General features: G+C 42.1%; 1 protein-coding gene across 1 annotated transcript; it reads left to right on the top strand.

Annotated features, from left to right (window-relative positions):
* Positions 1-540: 540 nt before the first annotated feature.
* Positions 541-13579, top strand: IL10RB (interleukin 10 receptor subunit beta). The gene is made up of 7 exons (XM_009567127.2): positions 541-714; positions 4342-4465; positions 5389-5558; positions 6637-6803; positions 8899-9049; positions 10494-10651; positions 12852-13579. Exons 1-7 carry the CDS (start codon positions 666-668, stop codon positions 13035-13037), a joined length of 1005 nt encoding a protein of 334 aa, XP_009565422.2. The 5' UTR covers positions 541-665; the 3' UTR covers positions 13038-13579.
* The last annotated feature ends 837 nt before the right edge of the window (positions 13580-14416 follow it).

Raw genomic sequence — 14416 nt, 5'->3', positions numbered from 1 at the left:
TAAAGCACAGCACCAATGAGCAGTTTTCGAAGCCTTTGGGGAAGGTTCAGGCGCGGGGTATACTGGAAAGGGGAAGAAGGAGGAAGAGAAGGAAGGAGGGAAGGTTTAGGTGCTGCGTATACTGGAAAGGGGAAGAAGGAGGAAGAGGAGGAAAGAGGGAAGGTTTAGGCGCTGGGTATGATGGAAAGGGGAAGGCGGATGAGGGGGAAGGAGGGAACACGTTTTAAAGCACAGCACAGATGAGCATCTTTTCAAGCCTTTAGGGAAGGTTCAGATGCTGGGTATACTGGAAAAGGGAAGGTGGAGGAGGAGGAGAAAGAGGAGGAGGGAAAGTTCAGGTGGCGAGTATACTGGATATACTGGAAAGGGGAAGGTGGAGGAGGAAGAGGAGGAGGGAGGAGGAAAGGTTCAGGTGCTGGGTATACTGGGTATAAAGGGGAAGGTGGAGAAGGGGAGAGGAGGGAACACGTTTCAAAGCACAGCACTGACGAGCAGCTTTCCATGCCTTTGGGAAAGGTTCAGGTGCTGGGTATACTGGAAAGGGTCAGGCGGAGGAGGGAGCGGGGAGGTTCCCGCCCCGCCCCGCTGCCGGCAGGTTCCGGGACAGCGCCGCTCTCCGCGCCGCCGGGGCAGAGCCCGGAGCCGCCACCGCTGCGGGACCCGCGATGGCCGCCGCCCTGCGCTGCGCCCTCTGCAGCTGCCTCCTGCTCCGCGGTGAGACCCGGCATCGGGCGCGTACTCGCCGTCCGGCCCTCCCTAATCGTCCCCATCCCGATCCTCCCGGTCCTCTCGGTCCCCCCCTTACCGATACTCCCGGTCCTCTCGGTCCCCCCCTTACCGATACTCCCGGTCCTCTCGGTCCTCTCCTTACCGATACTCCCGATCCGCCCCTTCCCGATGCTCCCGACCGGGAGGGGTACGCATCCTCCCGGTCCTCCGCATCCCGATTCTCCTGATCCTCCCCTTTCCGATCCTCCCAACCCTCCCGGTCCTCCCCATCCCGATCCTGCCGGTCCTCACTTTCCCGATCCTCCCTGTCCTTCCCATCCCGATCCTTCCCATCCTCCCGGTTCTCCCCATCCCGGTCCTCCCGATCCTCCCGCTGGATTCTCCCGACCACCAGGCTGGCGCTTCCTCACGGTCCTCCCCATCGTCACGGTCCTCCCTGTCCTCTCCATCCCCACGGCCCTCCCGGTTCTCCCCATTCCCTTCCTCCCCATCCCGATCCTCCCACTGTATCCTTCGGACTAGGAGGGGGGCGCATCTTCCCTGTCCTCCCCTCTCCATCCTCCCTGTCCTCCCCGATCCTCCCACTGGATCATCCCGACGAGGAGGTTCGACGGGTGTTCGAGCATCCTGGTGCAGCGGGAGGTGTCCCTGTGCGCGGCAGGGGGTTGGACCTGGATGACCTTTAAGGTCCCTTCCCACCCAGTCCCTCCTGTGCCGCTCCGCGCCGCACTGGGGGGTCGGAGGGTGCCGGGGGGCTGCGGGGTTCGCCCTGCGGGACCGGGCTGGGGGCGCCGGGGCTGCCGCTGCCCACGGCTTCCTTCTGTGCTGAGAAACTGGAACTGACCTTTTCGGGTTTGGACACTTGCGATACAAGAAACAGCTGCTATTACGAAAAGTGGAATAGTTTTGATTTAAGCTCAAGTTTCATCCAAGTAACTGTGTTCTTTCAAAGTCAGACCGAATGTCCCTCTGACCATGCTTTCTTTCCTTCAGTGTTTCTCCAGACCCTGTTGGCTCTTTGGAGACGATCACAGCTTATGCACAGTGTGATCTGTGCTGAGCAGCTGTGTCTGCTGCAATCCCCTCTGTTTGCAGCCTTTCCCATCTCCAGTGCGGGGTCAGGCAGAGCTGGAGCCAGCTCCAAATCACCAACGGACTTGGCTGCTGTGAAGTTCATAATAACATTACGATTATGCCTTGGAAAGAATAGAACATGCATAAGATTTCTGGGAGAATTGATCCCTGTGCATGTGAGTGGGAAATCCATCCTGTCCCAGCTCATGTCTGGCCGCACACGATGGATGGAGATCGCTCCCCTGTGTTGCCCAGCCACGATAAAGGACGCTGCCGTCTAAAACTCCAAAACAAGTCTCAGAGAGTGTATTTGCCAGCATTTTTGGTAGCACTTGGGCAAGTCCTAGTGATGAAATGCGAGCATTGGAGCAAAAGCATACTCTTGCGGGCTTGGGCACAGTGCGCTGAGGCAGCAATAGCACAGCCACAGCAGCGCGTGTGTTGCAGAGCTGATGCTGCACCAGGCTTGGTGGCTCGGAGCGCTCCCAAAGCAGCCACCATGACCACTTCTGTAGGCCTGGACCATATGTTTCCCCAAGAAGACCATATCCAAAACTGTGATGTGAGCTGTCTACAAACCTTCCGTTTGCAAAGAACAAAACTGCAGAAATCACTAATACAGAGATAGGACAAGGGGTAGCAGTTTTAAGCTGAAAAAGGGGAGATTTAGATTGCCTATTGGGAAGAAATGTTTCCCTGTGAGAGTGGTGAGGCACTGGCACAGGTTGCCCAGGGAAGTCATGGCTGCCCCATCCCTGGAGGTGTTCAAGGCCAGGCTGTATAAAGCTTTGAGCAACCTGACCTAGCAAAGGTGTCCCTGCCCATAGCAGCGGGGTTGGAACTGGATGGGCTTTAAAGTCCCTTCCAACCCAAACCATTCTGTGTTTCTATGATTATTTTCTGAGCTCTTTGGGTCCACAGTGCAGAATAAAAGCCTACCTGAATGCTTTTAAAGTAGAAGACCCTGTCAGGGAAGCAAGCCTTCAAAAGCATCGTGCTTTTCACTGGGAATTTACTTACAAGGCTACCTCAGACCTTGGGAGGGAACTTCTCAAAGTGTGGGCAACACCCTAGAGTGGGTCCAAGGTGGCAAGGACCGCCTTGTGCAGGAGAGGAGAAATGAGATGCCTCAGTGTCATCGAATCATAGAATCATTAAGGTTGGAAAGGACTCTAGGATCATCAAGTCCAACCATCAAACCGTCCCTTGTACTGGCCAGACTCTTCTTCAGCTGCATTGTTCACACTGAGTCTTTGCAGTGTGTCACCTGCACCCATCCTCCCTAGCATTCTGCATACCTGGGATTTTTCACGTAGAAGAAGGTATGGAAGCAGGAGGCCAGAGGGGCTTTCTGTGCTCTGGGCACAACCCTGGAAAGGGGCAGAGCTTGCTATGGGCAGAGATCTCGGAAAATGAGTGCCCAAGGTGAGCGCACATATGCACAGGGATGACACCTCTGAAGTTCTGGGTGCAGGAGAGCAAGCAGCTTCTGCTTTTCTGATGTAAAACATGTTTGAGTTGATTCGTTGGGTGTGAGGGTAGCATTGCAGGAAAGGGGTCTGTGAAAGAGTTTTTACGTGAGCAGGGTTTAGAGTTATAACACTTACATGCTAAAGATGGGTATCAACACATTCATTTCATGTATTTATGCATCAACTAGGGACATATAAAATAGTTACTTTATTTTTTCCTTACAACTAGGTCATTAGGTTTTTCTCCTGTGATATTTAAGCCCAAATCTTATCTGACAGAGTTTGTTTGCATTGAACAGGTGTGTTGCAAAAATGGGCCAGAATATTTTCTATTTTAGTTTCAATGCCAACAATTATTTTAAAATAATTAAATCATAATAGTAATGGACTGATGATCAACACTGCTTTAGGGGTTCCTTTATTCACTTTCAATAAAGCAAGACTACTACTACTTATGAAGAGTGCCAGTTAATGATGTGTTTATGTATATTTAAGAGCTCTCTTGCCTTTGAAGGTACATCTTGTTTATCTCTGTTTTTCAAAAGAGTGAGTAAAGCATTTTAAATGGCAGTACTAATCCATGCAGTGATGATATAAACATGCTTATGGTGGATTATTTTTTTCATTATTTCAGTCTTATACGCAGGTCTATGTAGAAAGACTGTTAATATTTCTCTTCACATAATAACAAAAAAAAACCAAGAAATCAGCCTACACATCCATGTTGTTTCTGTAGCGCTGCTGGAGCACTACTGAGAAAAAATTGATTTTGGCAGTCTCAGTGAGAGTTCACGCACATGGCCTGATGGGTCCTAAGTCTTGACAAGTCAGTCATGCATAATAAACAATGATATCATAAGGACTGCACTTACTGGAAATCAGTGATGCTGGCTAATTGGGTTTAGTTGCATAAGCTTAGAAGGAAGAATAGGCATCGGGGTTTAAATTAATTATGTTAAAGTCTGTTCTTAAAAAAGAGTCTGAGGCCAGCAAGAGAAAGAAGGTGTATTGAAGTTCCGGAGGAATATATACTAAAATATTTGCTTGTTTTTGATTGCTCCCACAGTATCTGGGATAGTGCCAAAACCCCAAAATGCAAGAATTATTTCAGTTAATCTTCGTAGCGTTTTACAGTGGGATGCACCTAGGTTTCACAAAGGGAATATAAGTTACACTGTCCAATCTAAAAGGTAAGTCTGGGAGAGTTGTGCTTAAGATCTTTAATTCACTTTTTACAGCTATATGCGTCTCTGATTTTCCTTTTTTATAGGAAACTCAGTAGCTGTCCTTTTCTTTTAGTTTGTGAGAGGATTGTCTTCTAAGTTCAATAACAGGGCACAGGCACTTTCTACACGTTTCATACCCAAGGCAGCTTTGTATGTACTTTTTTGGAGCCAGAAACATATTTTAACATTGGCTGTTACTAGCTACGTGTGGTTTTTCTCTCTCATGTATCAAGAGACTTAGTCCTGCTTGGCACTAGAACCTCGTCTGATCTTTCATTCCAGCAGCATTTTGTGATCTGCCACTAATGCAGCCAGTGTGTCTGTGCCCTTAGTGGAAACACTGGATGAACTGCAGGCAGTTCTGGTAGAAATTACCTGTTGATCACTACGTTTCTAAGTGGACTTTTGATCTAAAAAAGAAAGAACGTAGCTTATGATAGGGTACTCAGTCAGTTCTTTGGCTCCATATTCTTTGGCTTTTCCTTATATGCATATCTTATAGGCAGTCCTGAGCAAAGTCCAAGTTGGACCACAAAGCCGTGTATAGCGATATTGTCTTTAATAGTCGCAGGCTTCTCTAGCAACTGCTATATGTGGAATTGAGTTTTGTAGCCACTGTCAAGAAAAGGACATCTATTTATTGAATCATAATTTTAATCTTAAACTTTTAACAGGGATGTATAGATGTATATAACAATGTATATATGTATATAAAAAACCACTAGCAATTATGTTTCTTATACGCTGAATTTAATTTTTATTGTTCATGAGTCATAATTGGTTGTATTAACAAATGGATGTGCCACTTTTTCCAGTTAATTGAGCGGAAAGACATTTGGTCAGTTATCATTCAACCCTCATATATATTTTGTTTCTCTTCCATACAGCAACATTTTCCCTGGAGAGAAATACAAAAGTGTGAGCACAAACTTGAGACTCACGGAGTGTGACATCTCTTTTCTGTCTCCGTATGGGCACTACGTTTTACAGGTCAGAGCGGAGTCAGAAAATAACCATTCAAAGTGGGTGACCGTCAGATTTAACCCAATGGATGACAGTAAGCCACCTTCTAATCTTCCACAAAAAAAATATTGTCTGCTATTAGTGCACCTTTACAACTGGCCCCATCAGAAAAGCTATAGTGTGCAGATCATTTTTAAATGAATTATACAGTCTTAGTTGTAACATTTTCGATTTTTTGAAGGCAGAAGTTGCTCTTGGAAAGCATAGTAGGTTCACTATTATACTAGATATTAATATCGGTATTTGAAACATCTTTTGAAGGGGGGGGTTCCCTTAAAATAAGGCTTTGTTTATATTTTTCATAAGTTCGACAACATATTCATAAGCATCATGTGAATGCGTGGTCCAGCAAGTAGATTTTTTTTAATTACTTTTAATTAAAGAAACTTGTATTTCTAGAGGAATGCAAACTTGTGCGTATATTGAGTTCTCTCTTTCTTAAGACACTTGATAGTGTGGCTGTAGCCAGGCAGAACCTTAGTAGGGGCAGACAAGGTAATTTGTTGGAATTAGAGGAGACTTTAATGGGAGAGCTCATTGCAGCGACAACATAGCTTATAAATCAGCTACTCATGAATTAATTTAGATAGTGGCGCAAAAACATAACAAGGACAAGCCTTTTTCAAAATACAAGAGTATAATATTCAGTCTAAACAGCTCAGCCTTTTGAGACATGCTGAAATTATTCAAGTGTTGCAGTTTTTCAAAGTGATCACAGTGAAAGAAACGTTAAAACACTTCTCTAGAGCATCTCCTCAGAAAAGAAGGTGTTGCAACAGCTTGGCCCAGAAAGAGAAGTGAGTAATAACCTATGGAAATAGTCCTTCCTCTCCCAGGAGTGACTACAGCTGGCAAAAGGGAACTGAGTTAATTTAGTGCATGGCAAATGTAGTCTGCAAATATATCTGTTATTTAACTGCAAAACCAAATCCCTTTCATGACCAGTTCAATAAAGATTTATTTATGACGGACCCATGAAAAGAAATTACTTTCTCCTAACAGATGAAATTATTTAAAGCGTGAATTGTCATAGGTTGTGTAGAAACGTCAAGTTGAAAACAACGTGACACTGAATTTTGTTCTTCCTTGTCTTCCACCATTCTAACTCACAGCAGTCATTGGGCCCCCTGATGTAAAAGTGGAGTCTGAGTCTGGGTCCCTGCATGTGGATTTCATAGGCCCTTTTGCTGAACATGAGCAGGACAGGTGGTCTCTAAGGCAACTTTACGGATCATGGAAAAACAGAATACTGTACTGGAAAAAAGGCAGCCATACCGAGGTAACTTCTGCTTCCTGCGTGTTGTGACTCCATTACTTTGATAGGTGCTTTTCTTGGGAAACTACCGTTCTGAAAGCTGACAGTACTGAAGTAAAAATGTGTCTCTGCTAATTACAGTGGTATTCAGAGCAAATGGCAGATAGCTGTGTAGTTAGAACAGAAGCATGGGTATAATTTCTTTTTCCGTAATGAGAAATAACTGCCACGTTATTGAGAGTTTATTTCCTTGGTTTAGTGGTGATTTATTTGTGATGTGGTCTGCTGCACCAAATCTCTGTAGTTCGCGTATACAAGCAAGGGTAAACTTAGAAGCTGTAACATCAGCAGGATATGTGATCATGGTGATAAGCTGACTTAGATTCAAATCTTATGTCATTCAAGTCTTTGTGCTCTTTGTGGGACTCTGGGCTTTGAACACCACCGTGGCTGGGACCTTATATTAACTGTGGGCACCTTCACCTCTTCAGTTTCTATCAGCTGTAATTTGCTTTCTTCCTTTCAAGGACAGACTCTTCCACTGACAGATCTGTTACTCAACTAAAAGGCTCCTACATGCAAAATGCGTGGGGAAAGATCATAAATAATAACTTAATTGTAGAGTCATGAGTTCTCTTACAGGAAAAAAGGAAGTCCTTTACTGGAAGATGTTAGTCACAGTATAATTAGTGCTTTGTAAACCAGTGCAATGTTCATATAGTAGGACTCCACTACCTGCAATTCTGATTTGTATTGGGCATTCAATTCCAGAAAATGAGGGGTCATCATTTCCCAAAACAAACAGACTAGTTTTCAATTCCCATACAAGAAATGAAGGTATTTGCATCAGAAATAGTGTAGCTAGCAGGACTAGAGAAGTGATCATCCCATGTACTTGGCACTGGTGAGGTCACACCCTGAATACTGTGTTCAGTTTTAGGTCCCTCACTACAAAAAGGACCTTGAGGTCCTGGAGGGCATCGGGAGAAGGGCAATGAAGCTGGTGAAGGGGATGGAGACAAGTGTTATGAGGAGCAGCTGAGGGAACAGGGGTTGATTAGCAAGAGGAGGCTGAGGTGAGACCTTATCACTGTCTATGACTGCCTGAAGGGAGGTTGTAGAGAGGTGGGTGTTGGTCTGTTCTCCCAAGTAACGAGTGATAGAACGAGAGGAAATGGTCTCTAGTTGCAGCAGGGGAGATTTAGGTGGGATTATAGGAAAAGTGTATTCAGCAAAAGGGTTTTCAAGCACTGGCAGAGGCTGCCCAGGGAAGTGGTTAGGTCACCATCCCTGCAGGAGTTTAAAAGATGTGTAGATGTGGTGCTTAGGGATGTGGTTTCATTGTGGCTTGGCACTGCTAGGTTTACGGTTGGACTCAATGATCTTAAAGGTCTTTTCCAATCTAAATGCTTCTATGACTCTGTAAATTTCCATAGGGATCAAAGAAGCAAAAGGCATAGACTACGTAACTTCATAGGTTGTTTTTTGAAGTGGATGCTTGCTCAAAATGTTGAAACCTAGCTAGTCTTCTGACTCCTGAGAAACAATCTGTTGCTATGTAATAGGACATGTTGTAGGGATTCCCGTACTCTTCGGGGACCATATAGTTACAGGGATATAACCAGCCATGCCACTAAACAGCAAGTTGCATCTGCTGTCAGTCACATGAAAGCTTCCACAAGCCTTTTTCTTTCACTGACTTTTTCTTTCTTTTGTCTAGATCATCCATCCTATTTGCTCCATCTCAAATTAAATTATCTTTGTCTGTGACATCACTCTTAGTTGATCTTATTTGGTTAGGTGATTGTTTCTCTCTGCACACAGATCTCGTTTATTGTGTCTCTGTAGGCCTCCTTAGCCTAAAACATCATTAATGTTGCTAGAAGCAGCCAAAGAGTTAGTGGTGAGAGTGGTCTTGCACTCTAACCACAGGTGAAATCAACGTAAAGTTATGTTATTTGGCACAGGCAGGGCATTTCATTCTGCATGTGAAAGCATTATTCACATTGCAGCTATAACTGCTAGGAGTTGTCCTACTAAATGTGATTTTAATTACCTAGTTAGTCCATCCAGTGGACTTGCACTTTTCAAATTTTTTTGTCTTCTTCTGTGTTATTAGGTAAATCACATAGAAACCGAACATAACTCTTATATAATATCTCAGTTGGAGCCGTGGACAACGTATTGTATTCAAGTCCAAGCAGTTATCCCTGAGTGGAACAAAACAGGGGAACTGAGCGGAGAGCTTTGTGAGCAGACAACCCACAATGGTAATACCTGATGCATCACAATGGGACATGCGCTGTAGGGAACTAGGAAACGTGCAAAGCCCTTCAAAATGAAAATCAGTGTAACATGGAAACCTTCCAAAAATTGATGTATTTGTTACTTTAGTGTTGTTTGGTCATTAATATATGTGCACCTTTGAAGCAGAGGAATTGGAAATGAAGTAAAAAATACAAGCCACTACCTATGGTGTGATGCTTTACTTTGCTGCAAAGGCCTAAAAATCAGAGTTAAATGGAATATAAGCTCTTCACTGATCACACTGTGTGCCCGAATTTCTTTTACCCATTGAATGCATTCATTATCCTGTGAAAGCCTTTGTTCTGTGTATCTGTAACATAGAAAGGAATTGGACCATGAAGTTATGCCGTGATGCTCTTTCTCTGTGACACACAGCAGTTATTAATCTATAATGCTAAATAATTATTTTGTCTCCATGCTTTCCTTTTAATCTTGAAAACAGTTACGTACCAAAAGCACTTTCTTTCAACCCATGCCACCTTAGCTGCTATCCACAGAGTCCAGCAGTAACCGCCATATGGTCTGACCCTGTCATCTTAGCAGAGAGCTTTATGTCCCTAGTTAAAAGAAAGATAGAATCCTAGATACTATATTTTTCACAGATGTGTATTTCAAGTAACTTGCAGAAAATTAGAGACACAAGATGATGAGGAAGCCATCTGGTGGGAAGCTATCTGAGCTAACCTGTTGCTCCTACATTTTTCCTTATAAAAAGTTTACTCATAAGTTTTTCCCACATGTATATTTTCTGCAGGCACTGCAGGTGGGTTTTGGTGGTGGTGTTTCCTGTTAATTCGTGGCTAGAACAATAGTTAGCAATTGTAGGTTGGTTTAAAACATTTGTACAGTGATTAATGGATACAACTTCATTCCCATTGCCTGTTGTGAAATCCTCATGCGGGTGGGACATAATTGTTTTAAAAGCTCGGTAGTTTAGAAAGTTACAGACTTTTGTCCCCTGCTGTCTTTTTTTTGCTGCCATTTTTAGAGATTTCTTTAAGAGAAAAATGGAAGCCCGTGCTCTGCAGTACTGTGTGTCACTGAAACACCAAAGAGTGCACAATAGCTTTTTTTTTATATTATATCACCTTCTGGATGTTCTGTTGGTCATTTTTCCTTTAATCATATGCCTAGTATTGCATGTAGAATCACCAGTATGCATAACTGTAAATGTCTAAATATGATGCTTGTAAGCTTACTTTATTGAGAACTTTCTCAGCCTATTCAGACTAAAAATTGAAGAGCTAAGCATTATTTTGCATCTTGAAACACTGACTTATGTTTGCAGTTACAATTTTATATTTTTTTTAATTCCATAGAGAAAGTGATAATTGTAATAATTGTAAAAGGATATATTCATAAATTAGCAATCATAGGTTTAACTTATTTTTTTTTTGTCTATTGCAGGTGTAACGCCTGTGTGGATAATTGTGACCGTTCTTATAGGATCAATGTTGGTCGTTGCAATAACTGTTCTTGTTGGTTTCTTTTCCTTTTTTTATCTATATCGACTCACCAGATACGTTTTCTGCCCTTCATATATTTTCCCACAACACCTGAAAGAGGTTTGTTTTCTACCTAACACAATTAAAATCATCCTTTTAAGCAAAAACACCTGCTTTTCCAAGGCAGTCTGTGCCAAAACCTTTAGAAATTCTTTTGAAATCTAGAAATTCTTTCATTTGATTGTTAGTCAAATTGCAAACTGTTCTGGAGGGGGTTTAGACTGTAAGGAGGAATGCAGGTTATCTGTAGTTGTTGTGTATGGTAAAACTCGCTTTTCTGCCAAACATAAAAAGCATTCAAAAAAGCATAAATTATGAAGTTGTGAACTTTAGAAAAAGCTGACAAAGGAAGGTACTTTTTGGTGTGAGAAAGGTGGTGGAAGTTAGTTCTTGATACCTTAGTTTTTTCATCCTGTTCTGTAGTTCTGCATAGACAACAGTAAGAAGCAATGAAATTAGACTTCCTTTTGAAGTATACTGATGTATAATAAACTCTAAAATACTGTCATTGTGAGTTGTTCTACACAGAATGGTCCAAAATATTTAAAAGCTGAACTACTTAAAAACTTGGCATAGGCTTTTAAGCCTAAAGCAACTGCTGAATTTGTAATATGAAGCTTTATATGGCTTTGAAACAGGATGTTTTGTTTTAAGAGACAGAATAACACGTGATAGCCTTCAGTTCCTCTTTTTAGATAGTGAACAGCTGAGGTTTCTGTCTCCAATAACTCGTTTTAGACTTTAAATTTGTTCTCCTGAAACATAGCTCTTTAGTGAATATAATAATGAGTTTTAACTTAAGTAAGGAATGCAGTGAAATCTGAAAATCCAGATGAAACGAGAGCAATAAATGTTAGCCATTACTGTTGGGGAATACCACTGACCCTCTTATACATACAGCAACTTTAAAAGGCTGTATCAGGATCTCCTCCAAGAAACAAGGCTATACGGTGTGTTACCTACCCTAAAGTTAGGAACCTATACTTCTCTGAGTTGCCTGCAGTTTCTCTAGGTCTTTCATTTTGACTTATTTAGAGTTCAGCAGACTAAGGCTTTGCAGCGGACTTGGCAGTCGTCTTGTGCTTTAGGTTGAGCACATGCTCAGCACACAGTAGTTTACTGAACCTGGAGCTTGGCTGTTTGGAAGGTATCATTGCTCTGATCAATACAGGATATGGTCAAATTTCATTTTGCTCACAGGTTTCTCACAAGAAAGGGAAAATTTTGACTTTATGGTAGTGGGTTATAGTGGTTAATCATAGTAATCAAAGGTCAGTTGTGGTTACCTAAAACAGCATTTAACAAAGGCAGTGGTTTCACTACATGAACATTTGAGGTTGCAGGTTACTGACAGAACATTTTAAATGAGAGTTTACTAGAAAAAGGTATAATAGTAATAATATTAGTATTTATTTTTGTAAATACAGTGAGCAGGACTCCCAACAGAGCATCTTGTTTTCTTGGTAAAATGCACTGAAGTAATAGACAGGGGTCAGATCAGAAGAACAAAATGCAGTTGTACTCCTCCAGCCACTACTAATAAAGCAAACTGCCACTTCAGCTGCCAAAATGAGTAGTTGATGTGTTATTACTGTGTTGAGTAGGTGTTCTGTTCTTATGTTGGCATTTAAAATACAGTCATGACATCTTGCAAAGTCCATGTTCATTCCTGAGGCTCGTTCCATGTTATCACTAGAACAGGGAGTGGGAGGAAGTTGTGATATTTTGGTACTAAAGTTAAGTCATCTTTCTCACTGAACTGCATAGCCCTGTAAATCTCCCTCCCTCTCCTTTACTTGACTAAACGGGTACGGTTTATGTTGACATTTAAAACACTGCTATTTGATGTCTGAGCAGACGGCTCTCTGAGATGGCAGGAACAATTCACTTCTTTTGGAGCTATCTCTCTGTGAACGCCTTCACTTATAGTCAAGTGACCATTTTTAGTTTTTGCTTCCAAACAAAACCTAGGTAGTTAATTTTTTTAAGCAAGTTTATATTCCAAAGTCACTAACCCCTGGGGTATCTTCTTGTAAATAAAGGCACTTCCAACTTGCTTCCAAGCTTTGCACAGGATGTTAAAGCAAGCAAAGACGTCATTACTTTGTCACCACTTTGGGACTTCTAAGGACTGAGAAAGCCATTGATGTCATTGAATCCATTTCCACTGTTGTGTGGAAAACAATATAAAACATATTTCTAAGCAAACAGGATGACATAGGCAGTGCAGCCTAATTCTTATTTCCTCTTTCCTTCACAGTTTTTGAGCAAGCCTCCTAGTGGTTCTCAGTATTTTTCTTCACTCCCACAAGAAGAGCATCTTTTTTATGACAAGCTAACTGTCATTTCAGAAGAATCCAAAAATCTAAGCAATGGCTCAGGAGATGAGACCAGCAAGACATCAGAGCACCTTCAGGACTCTGAACTGGAAGATTCTGATTCATGAGAAGTACCTTCTTCAGAGAAGGCCTAAACACACGCCTCGTGCTTCACTTGGACGAAAAGAAAAGCAAATGGGCTATTGAGTTTATCTCACTGCTGCTTTCCTAAGGCAGTAAAAATTCATATATGAAGATGTGCGCACAGACTTTTGAGGGAATAATATTTTTTAAAGTACAGGAAACATGAGTGTAAATGAGGAATTAAATTATATGTACTTTTTGCTACTGTTTGTAGTAGCTCACTGTTAAGTTGTAGCAATACCGAGAACTACTATAATATTAATTTAAAAAGCAAGTATCATATGTATAAAATATAGTTAATTTAACTTTTAGGAACTATTTATTGCAAATGCTAATCAAAATTATATATTGTATAAGGTTTCTAAGAGAAAATCATATTTTGTAAAGAAACACCTGATCTGACTTATTTTTTTAAATGAGAAATGGTGTGTATTTCTTAAGGCATAATCTTTCTATTGAACATTTTTTTACCTGATGCAAAATTGTAACATTATTATGATGGTTTGAACTTGATATGAATAAACCAAACACAACTATTCAGTGTGTTTGTTTTGCAAGGCGTTGTTCATACTTAATTGCTAAGGATAGTGGGACCATTGAAGTGCACTGCCAGAAAGCCCTGTATGTTCAGCTATTGCACAATCCCCTAAGCCTCTGCCCTGCAGTTTCTATAGCTAGTTAAATTTTGCCTACCTAATTCAGAGTCCACTGAAAACTGTGGAAAACTTCACAGACAAAGTGCAAGTTAAAAGGCAGGTAAATTTCATTTATCTACTGATAGACATTCTTAATCCAAAAAAAGTAAATCCAGATTGACTTGACTCCCATGCTGCATAATAAAATCTCACCTGCATGGCCGTGTTCTTGCACATGAAGGTTATGTCCACACCAACATCACAACATCAATACCTTTGCACTGTCTGCTAATTTTGTGAGTGATGCCAATTCTTTTCTGTGCATTATTACATCAAAAAGAGAGTGAAGAATTAAGTTCTGTCAGCAAAAGTAACTTGCCAGGGGTGAAGTTGTGTGTAAATCATAACTTGATATGGGAATTGCAAAATTTTTTGGCTATACTTTTGAGTTTTGTTAATTAACGCATAAATATTCGCTTCTTGGCAACTTGCAGGAAGGAGGAGAACTGTAGAATCAGAGAATGGTTTGGGTTGGAAGGAACCTTAAAGATCATCCAGTTCCAACCTCCCTACCATGGGGAGGGACACATCCCACTAGATCAGGCTGCCCAAGGCCCCATCCAACCTGGCTTTGAATACCTCCAGGGATGGGGCAGCCACAGCTTCCCTGGGCAACCTGTGCCAGTGCCTCACCACTCTCATTGTGCAGAATTTCTTGCTGATGTCTA

Source organism: Cuculus canorus, chromosome 1 (assembly GCF_017976375.1).
Source record: "Cuculus canorus isolate bCucCan1 chromosome 1, bCucCan1.pri, whole genome shotgun sequence".
Taxonomy (NCBI): domain Eukaryota; kingdom Metazoa; phylum Chordata; class Aves; order Cuculiformes; family Cuculidae; genus Cuculus; species Cuculus canorus.
This window is presented reverse-complemented; position numbering and strand designations above follow the sequence as displayed.